Raw genomic sequence first — 26,391 nt, 5'->3', positions numbered from 1 at the left:
TGCACACAGGTCTTCTGCAAGAGCAGCAAATGACCTTAACCACTGAACCATCTCTGCAGTCTGAGCTGTATTTGGAGAAAGGAGCATCTGATACTTAGGCTGCCGATGGATCTCACAGACTAGAGAGGCAATTCTTATTTTAAAGCCAGTGTTTCCAATAACAATAATGGTGGATATGATTTTGTGTCATGGAGCAAGTTCTGTTTATGACACTTCTTAAAATTCACATACTGAGTTTTTCTCAATGGAACTAACAAATGATGGTATGCCAGGTAAGCATAAGAAAAATTATAAAGGGGAAGATAATTGGGTATGTTCCTACTGAACTGTCTGCTGTGATAGGCTTTTGTGTGCAGCTAAAATGACATCAAGGACTAAAACAAAATTCCAAGTGTTTCTTCTTTCTCTGTACTTTCACTTTGGACACCATCTCCATCTAAAGGCAGGAAAAGTGAGATATCTTCCACCATTATTTTCATCTTGACATTCATTCACACCAATATTCTAGGATTCTAGGCATTTGCTTCTTTATTCTCCTCTCTACAGTTAGAAGCCTTTAAGGGCCATCTGGTAAAGGGGACATAGAAAGAACAGGTGGTGCTTCCTGACAAGGCCATGATCTGTGCTCTGCACAGCCTGGTCGCTGTGGTGGGCAAAATGTTCTCTGCCAGGCTCAAGAGGCCCTGAGTTGTGTGGTTTTATAAATGACTGCTGCTGAATGATCTTCATTAGTAGGTGGCTAGTGCAGAAAAGCAGTATATTTCTAAGAAGACAGATCATTCTATGGGGATAGGATAATAGAGATAGAACCTGTTACCTTGCCTTGTGCGGGGAGGAGCAAGGCTCTGAAGAAAGTAAGCACAAATGAAACTTTTCTCTATTGTTACAGGTTGTGAGTAATACTGGACCACTTCTTAGTTTCTGATGAGGACTTGGGTCATTGGACATTCCAGAGTCAAGTGTTCATCCATATAGAGCCTCATAGTGCTCCAGCATCAGTACAGGATTGCTAATCCTTCCTCCAACAACCCAACCTGCACGCAAATGCAAACTGAAATGGTGGAGCTCAGTGACCCAGAAGTATAAGCAGCAGAGTGCCTCTTAATCCCCAAAGTTTTCCCTAGTCTGATCACTTCTTCCATCCTTTGCTTGTCTGTCACACATGGGCAAATGCCTGGCGCGTGACTGCAGGGCTGGCCTCTGAGCTGTCTGCCAAGTTGAAGAAGCAATAATCTTTTCTCTGTGTTGGCACCAGAAAGACGCCCTTAAGTTGTGATCACACTTTGCAAAACTGCCCTTTCTGTGTGAGGAGCTAGCAGCCTTGGTGGGGGGAGAACTCAGAGCAGCTCTCATTTCTTTGTGGCTGCATCTGATCCATCTTTTCAGTGCACAGCAAATGTTCATGCTGAACAGAAAGCATGCATCAAAGGGCCAGACTCCTCACCCCCCTCCAAAATTCCACAGCCTTTGTTGTCACTGGAGCTGGGTGGTTATTGAGCTTTGCAGACCTGCTGGGCCGGGAAAGTGAAAACACCCTCCGAAGCCAGCAGGGGTGGTGCTGTGTGCCTGGGAGATAGGGCTGTGCATCCAAAGGCCCGGCGGTTGCCATGGCACCCTGACACAGAGATCATCCCTTATGAATGTCACTGAGGTCTGTGACTAAAGTTGTTTATGAGTCAAAAGTCTCATGAAACTCCAGGAGCAGAGGGTGACTGCACCTCACTGGCTGTGGGAAAGAAGGCTGGAACTTCAATGAGCTCACATCCTTCCCCCACCCCCACCCTGCCTCATTTGCTCAGGAAGATCATCTTTAAATAGGACATGTGGTGCAAGACAGGCTGAACAGGCTGACTTTGCAGTCATCACTATGCACAAGACAAAAAAGTATTTTAAATCATACACGGCTGGCTGTAGTTTTCCTGGGCTTTGTGGCTCAGGCAGCAGCATGGATCTGAGCTCCACAGGGCCACGAGGGGAGGCTTTCTGACCATTGGGCTTATTCTTCCTCCTTTGTTCCTCCAACGTGAAGGCTTACTGCTTTTCAAACCATAGTCTTTGCATCCAACGGGACAGATAAGGTCATGGGTACCTCCTCTTTCCTTACAGAGGAGATGGAAAGAACAGCAACTCTTGTTACTGCTGGAATATGAATCTATAAAAATGACCAGCCGAGTGTGTGAACAATCATAGCAGAGAGAGGCAAAAGTGACAGCTAGGCAGGGTATGGATTTTCTTCTATTCCTGGATTATCTCCTCGACCCTGAGATGAAAGGACATACCCTCTGGCATTTGGAGACTGAGGTGAGAGATAGAAAGGAGACCAAAAGCTTTGGAGAAAATTAGGGGAGAAGCCACCCCTTTTTGCCTTCATCCACAGCCCATGACTAAGACAAAATGACAGACTTTCCTATGAGAGAACAATTGCAGGAGGCTGGTGGAAAGTGTCATGTCTATGCTACTAAAACCCTACACCTGAAGTTCAGATCTCAGCATGTTTGTCCCTTAGTGTTTTAAAAGGTAGCCTCACTATTTTGGCCAAGCTGGCCTTGGATTTGCAGCAAATTGCAGGAATATTGGGGATTACAGGAATTTACTGTCATGTCTTGTGCTCAGACCTTTTTTTTTTTTTTTTTTTTTTTTTTTTTTTTTGTAAATTCCACTATGAATCTTAAATGCGTGGCATAAGAAAACTTGGTTTCACAAAAATGATTCCTCTCCCAGCTGCATTAAACACACAGAAACCAGCTTGGGAAGCCCTCCATGTCACCTCCACAGGGATTGCTTTTGCCCCTGCCCTGCCATTCTTTGTCCTGAAACCCTCTCCAAGATCCCAAGGGTGCCTTTACCTCGGACACAGTGCAGTTGAGCTGGAAGATCTGCCCTTCGCCTTCCACCTGCCGCACACAGAGTTTGCAAACCAGCTCCACAGTGTTCAGGCTGAGTCTTTCCAGAGTGAAGGTGCAGTGGAGGTGTCTTTGAGAGCCACTCCAGATATGGTAAAATGGGATTTCCTGGAAGATATGGGGGAGGTAACCACTAAGGAGAGATGCTGAAAGTACCCATCAGAAACTGCTTCTTCTCAGTATTCACCTCTTCCGATCTCATGACTGCCCTACATACAAATATGGCCTCACTTCTTTTCACGCGGGAAATCGGAGGTGCAGAGAGATTAAATAACAGCCAATGTTGAACAGTGAGGAAGTGGATGTGTTGAGCCTGGAACCTATGAAGTCAAGCTCTAGAATCAACTACTAACCAGGCTACCTGCTTCTCATTTCAAAAAACACCCATTGTAGATGAGATTTTTAAAAAGCTTAGAAACTTCCTAAAATAAATCCTTCACTCTCCATCTTTTCTCATTAAAAGGAATCCCTGGTGTGACATATTGGAGCACAGCAAAGCTAGCCACAGGATGTAGTGCTGATCCATCATCTTTTCATGCCTCTTGCCTTCCTTTTCTAAGGGCAGGGGCATCTAAAGCCTGCTCCTGTTGGAAATAAGTCGTCACAAAAAAGGTCCTTGGCCTAAAAAGCACCAAGCCAAAACCAGACTCTCATTTGTAACCATCTAAACTAGTGTCCAGAGTGAATCCTATATTCTTGTGGCAATTAAGCTAAGGAAAAGGTTCATGAAAGAACATAAGGTGTAGGCTGAGGTTCTGATGCAAATCCAGAAACAATGAGTGACAGCATGCCTTTTCACTGTCATACTGTCACTCTGCAAAAGCTGGCTTCCTCAATGTGCAGGTGCTGTGCTAGCTAGCAAGACAGAAGGAAGCCTAATATATGTCAGTGTTCCATTTCCTCCTGTGCATGCATTTGAGGCTGTTCCTATTAGTTTAGTGAACATGTCCATCAAAAACAAATGTACTGAAACTAAAATAATAGTACAGTGATTTTAAGAAAAATACTTTAAAAGCCATTTCTTTAAAGTGCTTGTTAGAACACTGGTTCTAACTGTTTTGGAGAAATAAGTGTTAGTATTGGAGCTGTTCTAAGAATGGAGATATCTTATGACTATAAAATCTCAAATCATCTGTATCATGCAGTTGGTGCCTCTTGGTAGCCTCACCTGATACTTAGCCAACAATTTGCTCTTCCAGAGGGAATGGGCGATGTCATGAATCGACAGGCGTAGGTTGTGGATGCTGCCTTTAAAATGAAGAGCCTTGGGTTCTTCTAGGAGTTGTCCTCCCATCTGCCTCTCCAGCTGTAGGACTTCCTACAATATACCCAAAGCCAAGGCACATTATTGATGTACCTTCCCAATTTCAATCAGACCTCTCATCAAGTAAATATGTTTGCTCATCATGTCTGTTGAATAGAATACTGAACTTAGGCAATGCCATGAATACAACCACCTGTGGATCAGAGATCCTCACTATGAAGCCATGACCATCTTGCATGGGAAAAGGCCATGTTGACAACTAGACTGTGCAATTTGCATCACACTGCATGGGGAGAAATCTAAGCAGGGTTTTTTTGTTTGTAAGAACAAGAGACTGATATTGAAAATGGGAAGACATAGTAATACAAGAAAAGTAATGGTAATAAACAGATAAAGTTTTTCATTGACATTTGAGAAAGGGGGTCTGATAAGTAAAAGGCAACTTCCTATATTATATCTGGTAAAACCAACTACCACCAACAAAAGTGTTACATTTTAGACAGTCTAATCTCTTATGGTTTAGTTATATACTGAAATGAAGTGATAAGAATTATGAAGGACCTAAGTCTGTTACTAAAAAATTCTTGTGTGTAGACCAAAGAACAACCTTGAATGGCATTCATTTGATGTCCACCTTTGTTCAGAGACAGGGTCTCTGACTACCTGTACCTCTTCAAGTAGACTAGGCTGCCTGGCCAGGGAACCTCAGAGGTTGGCCTTCGTTTCTCCCTAGTATTAGAATTACAAACATGTTGGGTGCCATCACACCCAACATTTTGTTGTTGTTTCACAGGTTCTTGGATTTAATGGTCAGAACTTTATCAACTTAGCCTAAAAGAGGATATGTATGTATGTATGTATGTATGTATGTATGTATGTATGTGTGTGTCCTATTAGAGAAAAACTTTTTGATAGAGAGTGAAGATTTTAAACAGATTAATCTGGGTAACTGTTTAGTTAATAAAATACCTCATCTCCCAAAAAAATTCTAGGTGAAGAACCCACTGTATCCAACAGTATAAAGATATAACAGGAAGACAAAAATCTATATCTACTTCCATTCCTCAAGCTACTTAATGGGACTTAATGAAGCAAGCTATCAATGTCAATGCACAAAATGAACCACTCCTCTCATGCTCCCAAAGTTTTGACGATTAAAAATTGTGTAATTTATGACTGATGGGAGATGTCATTCTATATATGTTTCTCATACTGGATAATAATAAAGCACTGTTGGCCAATAGGAAAGGAAGATAGGAGGGACTAGGAGACAAGGAGGAAATAGGAAGGAGTAAGGAGGAGTCAAGATGGAGAGTCTGGAGAAAGCAGTATGCTGCCGGCTCCCCGGTAAGAGAAATACATAGATCATCAAAAATGGGTTAATAATTAAGGCAGAGCTAGCCGATAAAAAACAAGTAACAGGGCCAACAGCATTGTATCAAATACAGAGTCTCTGTGTATTATTTGGGGCTGGCGGCGCAGCAGCAGGACAAGACCAGCGGTGGCGGGCGGAAAAAACCATACACGTTACAAATGGCGCCCACGTGGCTAATAAGAACTTCCACTTAAAATTTAACAAAAGCTTAAAAAAGCTTTTGTATAATGTACTACAGATTATAGATAATTACCTATGATAGTCAAAGCTTAGAGTTAAGTTAGTTAGGTTTTTCAAGATACACAGAGATGTATTTGAGATAGATAGTCATTCTTCAAACCTTTCAGAGACCTACAGAATATGGCATTTAAAATGGTTTAGGGTTTTCATGACAGTGAGACATAATTGCTCTTGGCAATACCACCTGCACCAGAAAGGAAGATGGACATCGAAGAAATGCATTATGAAGTTTACTTCCAATATGACAAGACTAGCCATTTGGACAAGATACTCCTCTTGTCTGGACTGTTTGACTTTGTGATGTATAAACTGGACATGCAGGACCCACAGAAAAATGACTGCTGATTCAAGATGGACATTGCTACAGAGATCCTGCTTCATAGAAGAGTCTTCGAGACAATATGCAGGACACAGAGAAAAGTGACTGACAAACTGCCAATACAAGAAGACAGTTTAAAGTTTTCTGCTTTACTGGAGAGTCTGTCAGACACACTATGGCCTATGGGCTGAAGATGGAAGATTACACAAGAACTTCGGGTGACTAAAAAGGCAAGATATCTCTGTCATTTCTAGAGCTTATATACTATCCTTCTATGGTCTTTGAAGGAGTTGAAGACAGTTATAGTTATAGTTTTCCTTAATATTAAAGATAAGTTACTTTAGACCCACAAAGATGGAATAGATGATGGAATAGTTTCTTAAATGTTGCTAAATGTTAATGGACTAAATATTGTTAATTGTGATTCTTATTGGATAACTGTTGTGTTATATATTTTGCTATGTTAAGGTTAAACCCCTTCTTTTTATTTAAACAGAAAAGAGGAGATGATGGGAGATGTCATTCTATATATGTTTCTCATACTGGATAATAATAAAGCACTGTTGGCCAATAGGAAAGGAAGATAGGAGGGACTAGGAGACAAGGAGGAAATAGGAAGGAGTAAGGAGGAGTCAAGATGGAGAGTCTGGAGAAAGCAGTATGCTGCCGGCTCCCCGGTAAGAGAAATACATAGATCATCAAAAATGGGTTAATAATTAAGGCAGAGCTAGCCGATAAAAAACAAGTAACAGGGCCAACAGCATTGTATCAAATACAGAGTCTCTGTGTATTATTTGGGGCTGGCGGCGCAGCAGCAGGACAAGACCAGCGGTGGCGGGCGGAAAAAACCATACACGTTACATATGACCTTCTAAAAGTGAAAATCCAGGAAAATAATGATATTTGTAAGTAACATAAAGCAAAGTATGGGTGTCTTCTATGGTGCTATTTTAGTAAATAAGACAGATTTCTAAGTACTGGCAATCAGAAAGTCATCTGCATGCACTGGGGAACAACCCACAACAAGATGTGAATACAGAGCAACTATAGTGGACAAGTGGGATCTGTTTTGCTATATATCCAGAGATGCATGTGCTTTGCATTTGTTGAATGAATGCTGAACTACACTATGGCAATCTAGTCACTCCTGAGCTCACTAACGCCATGGATAAGATGCAAACAGCTCTAGGAAACTGAAGCTTTCTGGGTTCTTAGCTTGCATCACCAACTCCTTTGAGGCATAGGAAATATTAGGATAATGGGGATCATGGTCTCAGATAGGGAGTCCTCTAATTAGTGTCTAATGGAAGTCATGAGGCGAGACCCCTTTGGCACAGAGAAAGTGTGTGGTCCAGCTGTCTGACAGTATTGACCTACTCTCTTCCATGGCTGGAGATGAGTAGCTATTACTTCTGACAGGAGCTGAGCAGCCAGCTAGCCACTCTGACACAGATGCTGTGTTACTGCACCCCTGAGTCTGTTGTGCTTACCTCAGCAGACCCCCAGAATCCCCCGCAGGACCTACAGATCTAGCCAGCTCACAAACACACATAGTCACCCTCCCTGACACTGCATACCCCATTCACTGACAAGCATCCTTTGACAGTCTGTGGAACTGGGAAGGGAAGTGAGGGTTAATTGCAGTTGCTTCTGCTTTCAGCAAGAACACATAATGAGCTTATGTTGATCATGTTCAGTGTCTAGTTAGCATAATAGAGAAAGCTGATGTTCCCAGTGAACCTGGCACCTGACAAATTCTAAAGCTAAAATGATGTTTGTTTATAAGCCATTAGAAGAAAAGAAACATAATTAGAAATCTTTGAGATTACAGTCATGCCAATCAATCAGTTCTAGCTTCTTTCCAGTATGCCCTAATTACCTCATCAAGACATCTAAAGAGCAATCGATAGTAATTATCTGATTACTATAGATCTTCATTACATCCAAATTATCTCCCTGGGATGTCTGAAAGAAGATGCATTGTATTCTGGGAGGTAATTGTACCCAACAATGTAGAATGCATACACTATCCCTACAATCAACATAGAATTCCAGAAGACAGCACCTTATCATTATCAGTTTTCTTGGCAGGATGGACCACCTCACAAAATCTTAGCTGCCTGTTGGTCATGCCCTTGATGTCAAGAAATCTAATGCCACATTCTGAATGCTAAGTCTGGGTTGGAGTCAGTCCAAGAATAAGGCTCACTATTTTGCTTTTCAGAAGTTATGCTAGGGCATTCTCCCTTATGAATAGTGGTTCTGTAGTGACTTGGGGAAACCTTCACAAAGAGAAAAACTTCAAACAAAGTATCACTTAGTAGCAGTGGGACCGCAGGATACACTCTGCCTATTATTTTGTTCTCCATCATCTAGGAGGCCTGTAATAAGCTGCTATGCAGTGCTGAAACATGACCCTTTGTACATTCCTACCTACAAAACAATAGGTTGTATCATATACCAATCAAAAACTGATTGTGCATGTTGTATTCATTTCTCTACAAGTTACAAACCCATATTTTCAAATATTATAATACTAAAGTTATAAGCTGAAATAACACAGATATACTAATATTGTCTTTCATTGGCTAATGAGGCAATGGGGTGTGTGAACTTGATCTGTATCTTAGAGATAGCTGGTGTGGGCAGCTGTTTTCACACCAAGATCTGGGTGAGGTATTAGCTCTGGAATAAATATTTCAATAAAAATATCTTTACTCTAATCTAACACATTTTCCCTGAAAAACAATGACTAGATCAGTGGTTCTCAACTTGTGGGTCATGACTTCTTTGGGGGAATCAAACAGCCCTTTCACAGGGGTCACCTAAGACCATCAGAAAACACAGATACATACATTATAATTCAGTAGGAAAATTAACAGTTAAGAAGTAGCAATGAAAATGGAACCGTATTAAAGTGTTGCAGCATTAGGAAGATTGAGAACCATTGAACTACTGTTACTATAGTAAGGAGATAAGAACAACACTGGGGATAGTGGCACACACCTTTAATCTCAGTACTCTCAGGAGACAGAAGTAGACAGAGCTCTGTGAGTTCAAGGCCAGCCTGGTCTACATAGTGAGTTTCAGGAAAGGAAGAGCTGCATAGTCAGATCCTGGAGAGAGAGAGAGAGAGACAGAGAGAGAGAGAGAGAGAGAGACAGAGAGAGAGAGACAGAGACAGAGAGAGAGAGAGAGAAAGAGAGAGAGCACAAAGCACTACAGATATTCAAACACAAATACAAGATAGTGAAGAACTGCTTGGCAATGAGAATCATGTAAATTCACCTGTGAGTCAAAATAAGTAGCCATGCTCAGTTATTGCCACCTGTAAATTCTTGTGTCAGAATACTCAAGGAGTCAACCCACAGGGCATTCTAAACAGTCTTTGTTTCCATTGTGTTAGTATTCAGTGCTCTGAGATAATGCAATAACCATTTCCACTTAAATACACTGTGACTTTTGCTGAACAAACCTGGTCTTCTGGATTTCTTCTGCATGAGATCATCCTGCTTAATATAGGTGACATGAATACAAGGATGAAATAAATAAAAATAACAGACACACTCCTCAATGAGACATGGATTTACAGCTAAATGTCTGCCTCTCCTGGACAGCATCATTGAGATGTGTGAGTTATGTCAAGAAGGCCCACAGCTTCTATTTTGCATGGTATAGAGGCAATGTGAAGCTATAACCAAGCTGAAGCGAGCTACACTCTAAAACAATGTCTTGACAGACTGTTTTTCTGAGTCACAAAGGTTAGGTTATTTTATACACCTTAATGGAGGATAAGAACCAAATATACTGAAGGTCAAAAGATTTAGGAAGATTTAACAAAATATCGTGACCTTGGAAAGAAATGTCATAATAAACATTAGGATCATCTAGGCTGTTTGTACTTAGAAATATAAAGGTCACCTTCTTTGTTGAGTGGCCACTTTCACTTCCATGGCAGGTTAGGGTCCTGCTCAACCTACTGGATACCCTGATAAACTTTCTCTGCCTCTAGTTTTACTTTGAAAAGATCAAGAGTGACTGACGACAGATCTATCTCTCTCATCTCTCCATGAGAGCACACATGTCTTCATGTACACACATGAATCATGGAGTATTGTCACCAGGACCTGTCCCTGGGATCTGAGCAGTTCCTTGATGCCTCCAGCAGAGATGTGAATGAGGACTGAATTGATTCCTGGAGCCTATGAAACACTGTAGCTAAGGCAGCAACAGGGGATTCCACTGTAGAAACAAGCAGCTTGCGCAATAACCAATTAAACCAGGGCATTATCCATGCCGAGCCATTAGCCTGGGCCACTTTAGAGGCATAATAAATCCAAGCTCTTTTAAAGGCCTATGTGGAAAAATAAAGCAAGCAGCTCTGGTCTGTGCTGGCTGCTCTCACAGGCTCCTAGATAGTAAGATCATCCAGCATTGGGTCCAGCAGAGGGAGGGGAGTAGAGGCATACCTGGGAACCCATGGCTCTCAAGTTCTTTCTCCACCACCAATAATTCTTACTCTTCAGGATTGTTAAGCCATGTCAGATTTACCACCTCTGTGCCTGTGCCCTCTTTTTCTCTTCCTGGTTCTGCCAACCACGGACAAACCTCCCTTCAGAGACACTCTCACAACTAGGATTACTGATTAAACTTCAGTTTCTTATAGTCCACTGATCACTGAAGAGAGGTCGGGAAGGAGATGGAACCCACCACTTTGTTTTACTTGTCTGGTTCCAGTTTTAGTATTGCTTCTGTACTTAGAAAAATATTCTGTGTATTCTATTCCCAATAGAAGCATGAACGGACTCCCATCTGTTTCTGCCAAGGAACTGGATCATCAGTGCCAGGCTCAGTAGTAGGTCAAGGGAGCTACTGTGGAGAAATCAAGGGGCCCCAAAGGCCATAGCAGCCAGCCTTGCCCTCCAGAAGTTTGTGCTGGCCCTGCCTCTGTGAGCTCTGTCCATGGTGCTGACCCAGTGCAGCGCAGAGCTAGGGCATCCTCTCAACTCCACTATATGAGAACAGCCTGGCATGTGTTCTGTACACCTTCACATTAAACCTCAGACCAGCCCTCAGTGATTGTGCTGGCTGTTTTTACAAAGAGTCACACCTGCCGTCAGATTTAGTGAAACCTGCCCTGTCTTTATCCAGGCTTTATTCCTATGATGAAACCTGCCGTGGTCATTTGGGAATGAGAAGCTTCTCTCTGCTACTGTGGCTATTGCTGCTGCCCTGTCACAGCAGTGTGCCTGTACTCTACTAAAGCAGAGGCCAAAAAGAGCAGCCATCCTTCTTTCCTGCTCCCTGCCAGCTTTCCAGCAGGAGACTCTCAGCCCTGGGCCTGCTGTCTCCGCCTCTGGCCTTCAGGCCTTGGGCTGCTGAGCAGGGCAATGGGGAACAGCTGACTGTCAGGCAGCCTCTTCCACCTGCTCAGGTCAATGTCACCTCATGCTGCTATTTTCCCTTCCTGTGTTCACACTGGGGTGCTCTGCCCTGCCCCCAAGCCTGTCTGCCTGACTTCATCCGTAATAATAACAAGGCTAGATGCCAGTGACCACGTGCAAACATTCCCCGTCAAGTCCCTTCGTTTCCAGGGCTCTGCCTGCTGTTCCAGCAGCTGCTGCTGCCACAGATGCTTGGGCTGAGCTGCCACATTCAGCCTGCCAGGTCAAGGAAGTTTATGCTGCTTTCAAAGCAATGTGCCAAGGGGTCCTACTCAACAGAGTAGCCATGCCACTTGTCTTCCCTTGGTATACCTCTAATGAAGACAGGATGTCTCACATAGTGTTATGTGAGATAATATTATGTGAGACACAATTTCATAGGGATTTTTAGATCACTGTAGAACTTGTAAGTTCCTCTTTAAAATTTCTGTTTACCCTTTGACATGTTACAATTGAAATTTCATATGAGCAATTACCACAAATTTAGGACAATATAAACTTATGATCTTGTGCTATATACATCAACAGCTCAAGCCAAGCGTTAGTATCTACAATTAAGGTCCATGAGGGCAGCTTTCCCTTCTGGAGACTTGCAGGGAGGAGAATTAAGCTCCATGTCCTTTCCCAGCTTCTCCAGGGTGCTCGCCTTGTTTATCTCATGAGATCCCCTTCCTCTGTATTCAAATCCAACAAAGAAACTGCTATCCCATCTTCCTTCCATGGTTATAACACCTACTGACTACAAGTCAGAAAGGTTATTTATAAAACACTTCCCATTATTTTATACCTACCACTTGCAGATAAGATCAAAGTCCCTATGCTGTGGAAGATATTTACACATTTACATGTTCAGAACAGCAATGTGTAGGTATCTTCAAAGAATCATTACTATACTTAGCACAACTCCTTTCCTTCCTTGTGTCTCCTACAAAAGTAAATTTAACAAGTAGGTTGTTAGTAGGATAGGGTAGTTACAAGTGTAGGAGAGGGCTAAGTACAAATTTCATGAGATCATGATAATGAGAAGACACCCTACAAAATTCTCTGTGACAGCATCTGACCCGTTAGATTGCCACTAAAGAACTGTCCTGAAACTAGGCTAAAAGCACATGTAATATCTTTATTTATCACCTTCCAAAGGCGACAATAGTCTCAGTGCCCACGTAGGGATAATTAATAGGAGCTAGTCCTTATTGTGTTCCAGATTTAATAACTTTGACCTTGCACCTTCCAGGGGTCCTAGAGATAGACACAATCACTGAAACCTTTAGCCCATATTTCTTGGTTTTTATCTAATATATGTCATATTAATGGACGAATTTCTGTCAGAAAAAAGGACCCTGAGAGTTTAATAGGCAAGCCAGGTTAGTTTTGAGGTCATCTGCTGCTTCCTAAGAGGAAGCAACAGATGGGAAACAGTGGGAATGTCAACAGGTGGCAAGACGAAAATAAAGCTACCTGGCAATTACAACTGAGGGGGCATCACACCATCGATGGGCTGAGATTCATACACACTATATTATTTTTCCCCACCCCCTCTCTCTGCTCTCCTGGAAGCTACATTAGGGTATTTGAGAACTAGACTAATCTAAGGGAGAGTTTTCTCTGTGCCCAGGGACTCCACAGAGAAAATCAGACTGTGGTGATATAAATTATTTGGTTTGGATCAAAAATACATCTGTCAAAAACCCCAAACATCATGCCCTATACAAATAACCCCCTTCAAGTTTTATATGTCTGCATTTATCAAGGAACTTTATTATGAAGAGATGTCTCTGATAGCGGAGCAGAAATTATATATTTCTTCACAGATGTATTTTCCTCTCTGGGTGTTTTAAAACTTACTCCAAATATAACCTTGTTCTCTGTTAATTTCTGGTCTATTTATACTAGGATTTAAGTCTCTGCAAATAATGAAATGAAATATCATTTTTATTACTTTAATCACCCAAGGAGGAGGATGGAAAAAGAAACTCGCTGATATTCCAAACACGATCTTTTCAATGTATTTGACCTCTCTATTTGAGTTTATTCCAAACTGTTCTCACAGTTTTCAGCATCTTTATCTCTTTGTGTGAACTCAACCTCAGCTTTGCTCTCCCTGGTCCTTCATGCGTGTGCACAGGGAGAAAGTGTCCTGAAAAGCACATAAAAGATTCCTGCTGCCTTCCATCGGCCTTGACTCCTACCCCAGCAGTCACTGCAGGCATTCTGATTCTACATCAGTACTTCCAAATTGCTAAGTGCAGCTTTTAAGTTTCGGGTGACCACTTTTTTTTTTGCTCCAGGGCTTAACAAAATTCAGGAAAATTGTTCCAAAACCTGCCAAACTCAAAGAGATAGGAAGAAAGATGAAAGAATGCATCTGGGCTTCTTGAGTCTGACTGACAGGGAGGACTTCTTTTTTTTTTTTTTTTCTGATTTTCAAATCATACCTTTTTAATATAGCCAGATTTGATCAAAAAATTAATATCCCTGGTTTATTCAGGCCACCATCTTTTCTAATATTGTACAAGAACAAGTGTTGTAGATTAAAAATGAATACTTCTCTAGACCTCCACCATAGTCTCATGTTTCTGTTTTTCCACAATTCAGAAAGAGTCCCTATATCCGGCTATAACTTTATGAAAATGTCAAGTCCTGGGAGACACAACATTGAGCTTCCTGGCAAGGAGTTAGCTTAAATCATAATGCAGGAAGCAGACCTCTTTCCTCTTGGGGCCCGAATTTAGAGAGAAGAGACTATATCAAAGGCATGGGGGAATACAGGCAGACCTGGAGTATCCATGGAGAACAGAGATTACTGTTAGGCTTGAAGTTGGCTGTGATATGATCAGGAGCTTTGGGAGAAATGGCAGAAGTTCCAAACAACTGCCATGTTAAATATGATGCATCAGGAAGAGATTAATAAAAGGACAAGGTAACCAGGACAGGTACCATTTATATTAGTCGTTTTGGGATTGAAATGGGCCTAATTGGAAATAAGCCTGAACAGAATGTAGAGAATATGTCAGTATGTGAGCATTGTTGGCCATGGGAATCAGTGCAGCTCCCTACAGCCCACTGTCGGAATATTGGAAGTGAGTCCTCTCTGGAAATTGATACATACCAAAGAGAATTTTGGGATCAGGAAACCAGGGAAGTTTGAGGAAGCTTTTCTAAGAGAGAGTGACAGCTCCATTGTGACAGATATGGAGGCTCATGAGGTTTTAGTCCTTACACTGGAGACATGCTTAGATTGGAGATCCTTACAAAAGAGAAGTTACTGCTGAGGCTAGAATATGAACACATCTACATGGATTGATGAATGATGTGAGTGGATATGAAGACTAAAAAATTATATCTAGAAAAATTCGAAGGGTAATACTGAATTTGAGAGAATACTTGGAGTAAAATAAGTTGAAATAAAGATCAGAAGATAAGTTGTGCTGGGGCTGGTATGGGCAGCGGTCTGCATTTAAGGAAATGCAGAGAGGGTAATAAATGACTTTGTGAGAAAAAGCCAGCTCACAAGTGGAGAGATCACCCAGAGTGGCAATGGAGTATAAGAATGAGTAGAGTGTTTTTTTTTTTTTATCTCTCTCTTGTGATCAATTAAAAGAATGGGGTTTTACTGGAGGCACTGGAAGAGATAAAGAGCTATCTGGGAGGTTCTGTAGTGGCTAAGATGAGTAAGTGAAGGAGTGGGAGAAAAGATGATTTGTGGATGAAGGACGTTTGCTCTTAATGGAACCAAGTTTCCAAAAAAAGATGTGTGGACATGTTTAATAGTCCTTAACTGACTGAAAAAAAAAATACGAAGAAAACATTAAGATATAACTCCAATCCAGTCAATGTGGATCAGAACCTTAGTAAAAGGACCCCCAAACAAGTCTCTAAAACTCCAGTAGATTTTTTTTTTAACTTGTAATGTTTAATGAGGATCAGGATAAACAATTAGGCCAAACAGATGTTTATTCAGGGAGAAATAACTTACAACCTAGACAGATGAACACCAGCAGGTTCTAGCAGATGCTCTCCTCCCGTGTCCCACCAGCAAGAGAACATTCCCTGGCTCCTCCTCAGACCTAGTTCCACAGGTCACTTCCACCCCTGGCTCCACCTCCAATGGGCATGGCCAGTGCCACAGAAGCAGACAAAGTGAATATCTCACTACATTACTGTTATAAGGAAGTATTAAAAAAGAGATTGAGAAAGGAGAAGATGAGGAAGAAAAAAGGAAGGACTGGGAAGGATAATTCGAACCAGCTTGGAAATGTAAGGACTAGAAAACTGGCAAGGAGATAGAAGACAAGCAAGCCATGAGAAACAGCAGACAGAATGCCAAGAAGGTATGCTTTTGGTACTGAAGGGCCCTTTTGAGACAAGCAGCCTCCAGGTTCCAATTCAAGTATGAGTGAGGTGGTACAGACATGACTGAACTAATTGTCTCTTCACAGTGTTGGATAGACCATTTACTTATTACTAGGATTTTGGTATTCCTGCATTATTAAAAGGCCAAGAGGTGCAAGAATGCCTCATCCATTATTCACATTTCTTTCCAGCTAAGTGCTGGATCCCCAGATGCCGAGAATTTATAAACGTCTGTCTGGAAAGCATTGACCATGATATAAACTGCTCTTGGGTTGTTTTTACTGCTGAAAGCAATCTGCTGGTCTTTCTTTGCATTGACCATTCACATTCCTCTTCTATAATTAACACATACTCAAATGTGAGTTTTGAAAAATATTATGTTTTTGCATAAATCCATGTATGTCTACTAGGATGGCAGTTCAGGAGATTCCAAGTAGTGCTGTGTCAGAATATGAATTATGTACATGAAATATTTCAGATACCATCATTGTCTTTGGCTGTGTACTTCTTGCAATAATTTTTCATGCAATTGTTCAAAAGATCTGCCTTAATCAGACCCCATGGCTCTCCAACAAACACAGTTTTTTACAAGAAGAATTTAAACCCAGCATGGTTTATATTCTGACAGAGTGTCAGAAATGTCACACACATCACCAAGGAGGATGAAAGAAACAACCTGAAGCCTTATACAGAGATTCGTTCACATCATTTAGTCACACATCAGAAAACTCAACAAGCTTGCTCATTAAGAACATATGTAGTGACCAACAAGGTCCCTTCCTCTTTCTGGACACCGCGCTGGCAACATCTACCATGAGAACTGCACAGTTGCCTATGGTTTCTCACTGGCCTACACATCATCTTTTGAGATTGCTTCCCAGGAGCCCTGACCTATAAGCTCCATTTTTTCACAATCCAGCATTATTTTCCAGACAGAGACCACAGGAAGAAAATGTTTTTCCCTTTCTTGACTCTTTACTATCACTGCCCCCCTCTCCCCACCTGAGGGTTCTCTAATTGCCTTTGTCTGGCTGGTCTTACTGCTGCCATATCATGGCAGCCCTGGACTCTGTCTGGCTTTCCGGTCAAGTTAGTTCTGTAGACAAACTGCAGTTAACTGCCCACTTATGACTTGTTTTCTCTATACCATTACTGTGTGACCTAGAGTCACTTAAACTTTGGAGTCCACATCTGTCAAGTAGAAATAATGACGCCTTATGGGACTATTGTAAAGATTTAACAAGTTAATAAAAATATGTAGAACTTTTCCTGGTATATAGAAGCACTCAGGAATAGTCGTTATTTTTATCTTTTTCCTCTGTTGTCTCTGGATATTTTCCTTTCTAACCTTAGTTTAATAATATCAATATGGTATCATTGATACCTGGATTACTACATTGGTATATGTTATCTATTCAGAAAATCAAACCCTTACATGTTTGCTTGAAAATATATGTTATTTTAAAACTGTTGCTCCATATAATATTTATACACACTTACGGTGTATGCTGTCAAAGAATGAGATAAACATTGAATAATCTGATTTCTGTGTGTATTTTAAAGTTGATTTTATTGGATCAAGCATTAGAAAAGTAGATACCAAAAGCTAAGAGAAGTCGCAGGAGGGAAGGAAACAGAACTTGACAGAGATAAAACCATATACATTTAATTGTCCCTTGGATGTCTTTGGATGTCAGATTTATACCCCTAACTCACTAGTACATAGGAAAAAGCACTATTGCCAACAAATGTTTGTTGTCATCCAAAATTAATATCTGAGACTCCTAATCTACAGAGTCAGAGTTTTAAGAGATTGAATCTCTGGAAGGTAATTAGATGACAAGGGTAGGCCTCTCCTAAATGAGACAAGTTCCATTACAAATGAGACTCCATGGACCTTTCCAGCCATCTATCTACATGAAGACACAGCAAGAGAATGGCTGTCTGAAACCTATGGAGTCCTTACCAGAGCCCAACCATACTGACACCTTTACACTGGGCTTCCAGCCTCTAGCACAATGAGGGAAAATGTCACCATTTAGGTCACCTAGTGTATGATATTTGTCATAGTCACCTGGATTTACAAAGTAAGAAAGCCACCTACCATACTTTTGCCATTGTTAGAGACAGAAGTTTGGTCTTCCACTACATGAGTGGTAGTCAACATGCTACTTACTTGGGACTTTATATCCCTGTTTCCTTCCTTTCATTCCTCTGGCACCACCACAGCTCCACCACAATCTCCTCAATAATTTGACTCTGCTAACTAAAGTCAAGAGTCATGGGTCTCATGGATATTTCGAATCATGTCTTGCTTCCGTTTAAACCTTTGTAGAGTCCTTGAACTCTAAGACCCATCTTACCAGTTTACTGGTATAGTAGATCTACTATTAATTTTTGTCTGTCTTTACCCCGTTCCCTGTATCTAGATATCTTGAATTTTTTCCTTATCAATGCTGCTTAAAACCTTACCTCCCATTATGACAAATCTCGTATGGTAGCTCTTGTTCAGATTTCCTTAAAATACCATGTTGCTTTCCTCCCTGAACTCTTACGGAATATAGTATCAGCAGTGACATTCATCACATTCTGGCTTATCTCCTCAACCCTGGCATACTTCCTTTATTCCTCCTTCTAGATCATAACTTCTTCAAAGGCACTTACTATATCCCTTAAAGCTTCAAATGGGATAAAACGAATGGCAATAATCACACCAGGAATTAAGCTCATTTATTCTGCAAAGCAGCAGCCTGTTGTCAAATGCTAACTCCCTCTCTCACAGCTCTCATAAAGAGAACGAGAAGGCATATAAATGAAGTAGCACACAAGAGGAACATACAGTATGAACAATTACGCCAATTTCTTTTATAGGAAGAACGCAGCTGAGATAAACATGAAAGCAGATTATTTACCATCCATGGGCTTTGTTGCCAAATTCTTCTACATTTTTCATTAAAAGAGCTCAAGTAAGGTAAACAAAAGTAGCCCTTGGGGGGAATCAGCACAGAGAAAACAGCTTATCTATCAGCATGGCCTCTAAGATATATCTGTTTGTGTTACTGCTTCCTCTGGGACTCATTGCTTGTGTTTGCACACCTGACCAGAGACACCTCCAGGTATGCAAGGTCACTCCAAACCTTAGCTTGTAGATGAGGGTGAAGAGGACAACTCAGGTGGGAGACACATACCTTTAGGGCATCCTGTGTGTCATCCAGGCAGTAGACTCTAATGCTGTACTCCAGGGACGAACAGCAAAGGGGCCCAAAGATGGCCAGTTTCAGGCGCTTGGCGGCTGCTTTGGTGGTGGACTGCCCAACCAGGGCATAGGTGCTGAGGTTCTCTGTGAGGATGTGGCAAGCCTCTGCATCCAACTGAATGTAACAGGGGGTTGTGAAGTTTTCTTCTCCCACCACCACCACATCCTGGGAATGATAGGGCAGGGGCCATGGTTAAACTACTAAGGATACATGCCAGTCACCATGGGTGGCAGTGGATAAAGTAAGAATATGTCCCTGAGTTCTAATTCATCTTTCTCAAATTTTGCAGTGCCTGTTTTCATTCTCCATCATCTTTCTCTCATTGTCTGTATACTCATACAATTATTTGTGTAAATGTCTTGGAATCTATATGAACATCCAAAAGACAATAACAAATTATCCCTTTCAGTTCAGTACATCTGGGTTTATTAACTGCTTCTGAGAATTGGTTGTTTTAATCTTTCAATGCCCCCATAGCATATCAACTTTTCCCAGGAATTCATATTTAAAAATAATTAGAGGAATTAAGACATTATACAATATTACTGCACTTTTTTTCAAAACTCACACTATAATTAATTGCTCAGAATGGGATAGTTTCCTATAAATAACCTCAGCTCTCAGAGTCTTTACAAGGTGAGATGTGAGAAATATATACTGCCTTTTCTATACTTCTCTGCTATTTTTTATCATGTAATCATTAAACAGTTTCTTGTTTTAGGCAAACATATTTAGTAAGAACAAGTAGAAGTGGTGATTTTTGTAAAAATGATCGCTAATTCAACCATATTTTTATTTATTCAAATTGCTTAAGTTATATACTAACACTTAGCGAGAGTCAGGTCATTAAGCCAAGGGTCGACATTCCACATGCTCCCAGAAGAGTCGGCAGGGTGGAAGGTAATAAAAAGTGTTGGAAATAGGGCATGTAGAGCATGTGGCTGGGTTAAGAGTATAGTGTCCCTGAGATCAGCCAATGGGATGACAAGGCCTGGGCCAAAAGAACCATGATTTACCACAGAGAAGTACACATTCTGATTTTTACATGGACTACCCACTTTTAAGTGATTCAGATTGAGAAGACAATCCCATGTGTGGGAAATAAAATGAATGCATGACTACAACTCAGTCTCTGAATTAGGGCATTCCCCCACCACCACCCACAGAGCAGGAGTCATTTCTGCAATGCTCTTGAGTGGGTCTGACTCGTGGTAAATGCCAACTACTAAAACAAAACAACAACAACAAAAAAGAGTGAATACAATTTAGTCTCTGGGTCTGGATAAAGGCATGAGTGCAGTAGCCTCCCCAGGAGACAGTTTATTGGCTAGGCCTTGTGATGTCATGTGAAATGTTATGAGCTGAATTTTAACATCAATGAATTAATAGATTGAAGTGAATATAAAGGCATCTTACACTGAGGATAAAGGCATCTCAAGGCTTCTAAGTTTATTCTAGGCCCCAGGACACTGGACAAAGAAGGACCTGGCAGGAAATGGTTAAGGAAGTCTGGAAGGTGTGGGCAACAGTGTGTACCATGGCCCAGGCCTGCTTTGTGAGAGTTTGCACGAGAATATCCCTTGTACTTTTCTGGACTAATGTGATGTGGGATAATAATGTTCTTGTTCACTGTAAGGATTTGTCACTCATATTGGTTTAATAAAATGCTGATTGGACAGTAGCCAAGCAGGAAGTATGGGCAGGGCTACCAGACTAGGAGAATTCTGGGAAGAGAAAGAGGGAGAGGTTGGGTCGCCAGCCAGATGCAGAGGAAGCAAGATGAGAATCTTTTACTGAGTAAAGGCACCAAGCTATGTGGTTAAACATAGATAAGAATTATGGGTTAATTTAAGTTGTAAGAGCTAGTTAGTAATGAAACTGAGCAATAGGCCAAAGAGTTTATAATTAATATAAACCTCTGTGTATTTATTACTGAATGGCAGCAGGACAGAAACTTCTATCTACACTAATGAGTTCATCACTGTGTCATTGTTAGCATCATTCAGTCCCAGAAATGGAAAAAGCATTAAGTAGAAAATCTTACAAACATGTAAGACAGTGCTTTCGATTTTTTGATAGTTTAAAGCTTAAATGAGATTAATTTTAGGCCCATTTAAGCCTATTTAAAGACTCTAGATAAGGACAAACTCAACCCTAGACTTGAGGGGCTCTGATAAGGAATGATTCCCTCAAATGGTCAAATGTAGTCAATGTTCATAGAAAGGAAAAAAATCTAGCTAATCCCAGAATATCACACATTGCTGTTAAATCAGTTTTCCTAAAATATTACAGCCTTAAACTTTCCTGTATATCTTTATAATCTTTATATGCTAAAATTACCACAAGTAATTATATTGTAACTTCACATTTTGCATATGTAAATTTTATATAAATATACATTTATACTATCATTTACATATATATTTGATAAAGATATTCCTGAGAGGCAGATGCTAAGTGAAGAGATTTGATGCAAGTTCTCATAAGCTCCCACCCCCTCCTCAAGATGTGGTGCCATTCCCCTGACAGCGAGTTACCTGGGACTTCTCATCATCCCTTTTCTGACTTTGAACATCCTTTTCCTTTTGCCCATCAGTCAGAATATTGGATCTTTTGTCTCTTACTTTGAGTGTGAGCTAAAAGGCCATCATGCATCACTTTAAAAATAAAGGTCTCCCCTACTCCCCTACTTAACACAATGATGGCCCAGTGCCATATTTCTCACTCACCTCCCACTGTCCCTGCACTGCCTGGTTCTTGAGCTGGATCTTCCAGTCCTCAGTGTTGGGGTCTGCACAGTGATGTAGAGTGAGGATGACAGGGCGGGTCAATAGAGCTCCAGAAGGCCCACAGCTCACCACAGGGGTCAGTAGGGTCTGAGAGTCTTCCATGGGGGGCCTGCAGGGAGAGCAGAGAACCATACATGTGCCATTTCCATAGTATTGATGCACTGTGTAATCACTGAGATCTAAAGTTTGGTAAACAGTTCAAATCACTTCCTCATAACACTTGGGGGTAGGTGGGTAGGACAGAAATAAATGGAAGCCATGTTCTCTATAGGCAGGCTTTCATCTTGTGAGCCGGGAGGTCTTTCTTACAGCAATGCATTTGCCAGCATCTGTTTGATCCTGTCCTCAGACACAGGGCTGCCTTGGATAGTTTTCTCTGAATTCATGCTCTGATACTTTCAGGATGGAATGAGAAAGAACAAAATCCTTATGAAGTTACATAAGCAGCTTTTCTGATAACTCTCGCCACTGGTCTCACAGTGTTTTAAATACTTTAGTGTTTTCAGGGCCTAACTTGAAAAATACTTCAAAAAAAAAACTCACTTCAGAATGAGGACACCCTACAGCTAAACTTAGTCCAAATGACTTTCAGGCATAATTCAGGCTAGTATAGCAGATTCATTCTTTCAGATGTGAGCAGAAAGAATATGGAATGGCATTTCTACAGCAAGTTAAAATGAGATCACATCACTTATGCATTTCACTTGCAAAAAATCTGGTCAAAAGGGACTCAAAGATACAAACTGTTTCTCTCTTCCCCTCTTCCACTCTCTTTCCTTTCTACCTCTCACCCTGTTTTTCCCTTTCCTTTTCTAAACTCTGTCAATCTGTTTAATTTACTTTACTAAAAAATAAACAAATGAACTAATTAGTTCAAGCTGCCAATTAGTATGTGAGGAAATCATTCCAAAGTTCCTGAGCTTGCTCATCTATCTCACAACACACAAGGGCTGTTTTGTGATTGGATTAAAGACATGTTTCTTAAGAGTTCTCAAGTAGACTGCCACAACAGCATGGCTACAGGAGTCTCAAGCCTATGACATTTTAGAAATGTCATCAAATACTTCTGTCCCTAGAACAAGAGGCTTATGACAACACAACTGGCATAGTTAGTGCCTTAGACATATCCAAATTTATAGTCTATCGTTTAGATTTCCTTTATGTCTTCTCAACCCATGTTATAATCAACTAGAATGAACACAATCTGCCTTTTAGACAATACTTTCCATATATCCTTGGCCTGCTAACTAGACCACTTATGTATTTGCAGATTATTTTGACATCTTCTGCCTTACAGGACATTCTCAACTTTTCTAATGTTATCCCACAATCAAAGATTCCACTTCTCTCCTTAACATTTCTTTCTTCAAGGTCATGTGGAAGTTTCCAGTGATTTGGTGTCTCATTAAATTGGGCATCCTGAAATTTACCTAAAATTTAAGTTTATTGCTATTTTCTTTAACTTAGATTATCCAGATATAGTCACAGATCACGAATCATTGCATTGGATTATTATCAGTCAAGTAATAACATAAATATTAAGTGCCAGGCTCTAGTTAAGAGGGCAGGTGGAGAAACTGGTATTAAAAATCTTCTTCATTAAAGTAGGCGATCAACACCACTGGAAGATAATGTTGAGCCTTCAAATATTCCTAATATAAATGCTTTTAGGCTATATCAAGTCTATGTAATTTTGTGTTTGTTAGATTGTTTTTGAACCTAGATATATTTAAATTTTTAATTTTGATTTATTAGATTCAACATATAGTTCTTAATGCTATGCCATTCCTCCAAATATTGTGTATCTCCCATAGTCTCCTATCCTTCATAAAACAGATGTCTGCCATTTTTGTGTTCCCTATAGTCACAGGCAACAGTGTAATACAAGAATAGTACAAGGATAAGACCTTTCCAAGGTCATCACTTGAAGCCTCTCTCATCAAACGTCAATACCTTTGAGTTATTTAGCTCAACCAAAATAAACCCATTAAAATGCACATCTCAGTGACATCCTTCCATCCTATTCATGTGGACATTTAAAAGGACATCTCAAATTCTTTCATAATTGCAGTGGCTACTTGAAATTGATTTGTCTCTTGTTGTTACCTATAGTTTATGTATTATTTATCACATCATCTAGAGGTTAGAAAATATCTATGCCCTACCCTCATCTGATGCTAAATAAATGAACAGAGATAAATGAATGATGGCAGCTATTATTATTTTTAACATTGTTATAAGATAATCCTTTATAGATTTATTATGATAATCAATGTACTTAGATGTTTTCAAGGATACTTGTCTACAGTTGTCTTGGAAGATAAATATATCTATATCTGCAGGAAATGATAGGCAGGGCTGTGCCTCATTATGAAAGACTCAGTTTCCCCATGTTTAGTGGCCCTTTACTAAAAACTGTGTACATGTCATCTGACACTCTTTGAAATACCCTGGGAACTTCATCTCATCACAAAATTGATGATGATGTAGAACATGCCTGTCTGAGCTAAAAACTGGTGCCTTCTATCAGTACTGACACAACAATGACAGCTAACATGATGGCTCATAAGTGAAGTCAAACATAAAGACTTCACAGTTGCCAGTCATCACCATCCATAAAGCCTACAGTATGGCATATATATATATATATATATATATATATATATATATATATATATATTTGAAACAAACTTGTTTTACATGTCAGTTCCAGTTGCCTTACCCATCCCAGTTCCCCCCACCAACCACCATCCCATCCCCTTTCTGCTCCGCAGGGAGGGTGAGGCCTTCCATGGGGAGTCTTCAAAGTCTGTCATATCATTTGGAGCAGGGCCCAGGCCCTCCCCCATGTGTCTAGGCTGAGAGAGCATCCCTCTATGTGGTGGGATGCATACTGATCCACTATCAGAGGGCCTATAGAGTGCCTAGTCCTCCTAACTAACACCCTTTATTGTCTGTAAGAATCTCAGACTCTCACTTCTTCCTCCTTCCATCGAGGTTGTACTAGGATATCACCAACTTCTGCCCTTTTCCCTTATCCTCCCACATGGAAGCCTCAGACAAGCTTTGCTTTCTTCTGGACTTTAATATCCTGCATAGCATGTTTCCTTTATTAAACCTATAGTTTCCTAGGCACCTTGGGGATGTACTTATATTTGGAATCATAAGGTTTCTGGCAATAGCTTAAAATTCAATACTATCCCTTCTACCACTTTGGTTTTCATTTTTTCTTAACATAGTTTGTCTTCTTCCTTTTATCTAATTTTCTCCTCTACAACATAAGTGAAGCTTTGCTTTCATTTTGTCATGATTAATATTACAATATCTGCCTTTGGCGGTGACTTTATTGTTGCCTAATGTAACTTTTTCTACCATGAGAAAAATAAGCATACGATGGCTGTGCTTTCTGAAGGCCTTCTCCTCCCTTTAGTAACAAGTGTGCCTTGAGAGGCAAGGGACCTCAAGAAGATCCATTTCAAGAAGCCCTAGCAAAGAGCTGAGCTTTGGAATAATCTATCAGGCTGGTTGGTGTCAGCAGCCTGGGCTTGCAGAAGAGAAGAAGGAGCTTACTCTCATTGCCCAGGAACATAAGGGAAAAGAGGAATACTCAACCCTTCTGAGTTGAGGAAGTATCATTTGGACACTCCTGGCATGCTGTATTGATGGGCACTGCTCTTGGAGGAGGGAAACCAAATGAGGGTTGGGGTGGGGATGAGGGACCTTTTATGTCAAAAGAATTCATTGACTCAGTGAGGTGCAAAAATGAAATGAATAGGGATGTGATGAAGTCAAATTCATAATGGGATGAAAAACAAAGAAGTTAAGACTCTCATATGCTTCCATATGGTAGAAATTGAAGGCACTTCCCAAGGGTCGAATAGCCATTACTTACATAAATGGAGGGCACACAAAATGCACAAAGCCAGCTAGTAGAAACCACATGTAAACCTCCCATATGATTTGGTAGAGAAGAGCTCCAATCTATTATGTCCTATGTGCTATCTGAGTTACTCAAGCGAACAGGCAATTGCAGATGACAGGGATCTGAACACAGAACAAAAATTAGCTATGGAAGCAGCAATTAAGTAGAAATTCAGCAAAGTTCAATTATCAGAATTATTAAACTGTTTCAAAAGCACACAAACAAAAACCTAACAAGATCAAATCACATTAACAACTGGACAGGTCTCTGTGACCCTAGGATAAAGTTCATGAAGAGAAGGTAGTTTTTCTGTCAAGGAAATTTGCCTCAGCCTCTGCTTCTGCTGCCTGTCAGTGAGAAGATATGTGTGTGTGTGTGTGTGTGTGTGTGTGTGTGTGTGTCATAGACTACTCTCAAGTGAGCAACAGCAGCATTAGCTGACCATGCACACTTGTTAGGTAAGGTGTTCCAGAGCTGTTAACACACTTGTCTGAGCATACAGGGCTAATAATTAGCACCATGAGA

The 26,391-nt window shown here is 40.7% G+C and overlaps 1 protein-coding gene across 2 annotated transcripts in view; it reads right to left on the bottom strand.

The window, feature by feature from the left end:
- Unc5c (unc-5 netrin receptor C) overlaps positions 1-26,391 on the bottom strand; it is a 346,547-nt gene that overhangs the window by 8,191 nt on the left and 311,965 nt on the right. For both annotated transcript variants that reach the window (XM_051194505.1, XM_051194512.1), the window contains 4 exons: positions 21,885-22,053; positions 19,087-19,320; positions 4,072-4,221; positions 2,847-3,011 (listed from right to left, as the gene is read on the bottom strand). In XM_051194505.1, the coding sequence (XP_051050462.1) occupies positions 2,847-3,011; positions 4,072-4,221; positions 19,087-19,320; positions 21,885-22,053 (718 nt within the window). The remainder of the gene's footprint in view (positions 1-2,846; positions 3,012-4,071; positions 4,222-19,086; positions 19,321-21,884; positions 22,054-26,391) is intronic.

This window comes from Phodopus roborovskii, unplaced genomic scaffold (genome assembly GCF_943737965.1).
Source record: "Phodopus roborovskii unplaced genomic scaffold, PHOROB, whole genome shotgun sequence".
Classification (NCBI taxonomy): Eukaryota; Metazoa; Chordata; class Mammalia; order Rodentia; family Cricetidae; genus Phodopus; species Phodopus roborovskii.
This window is presented reverse-complemented; position numbering and strand designations above follow the sequence as displayed.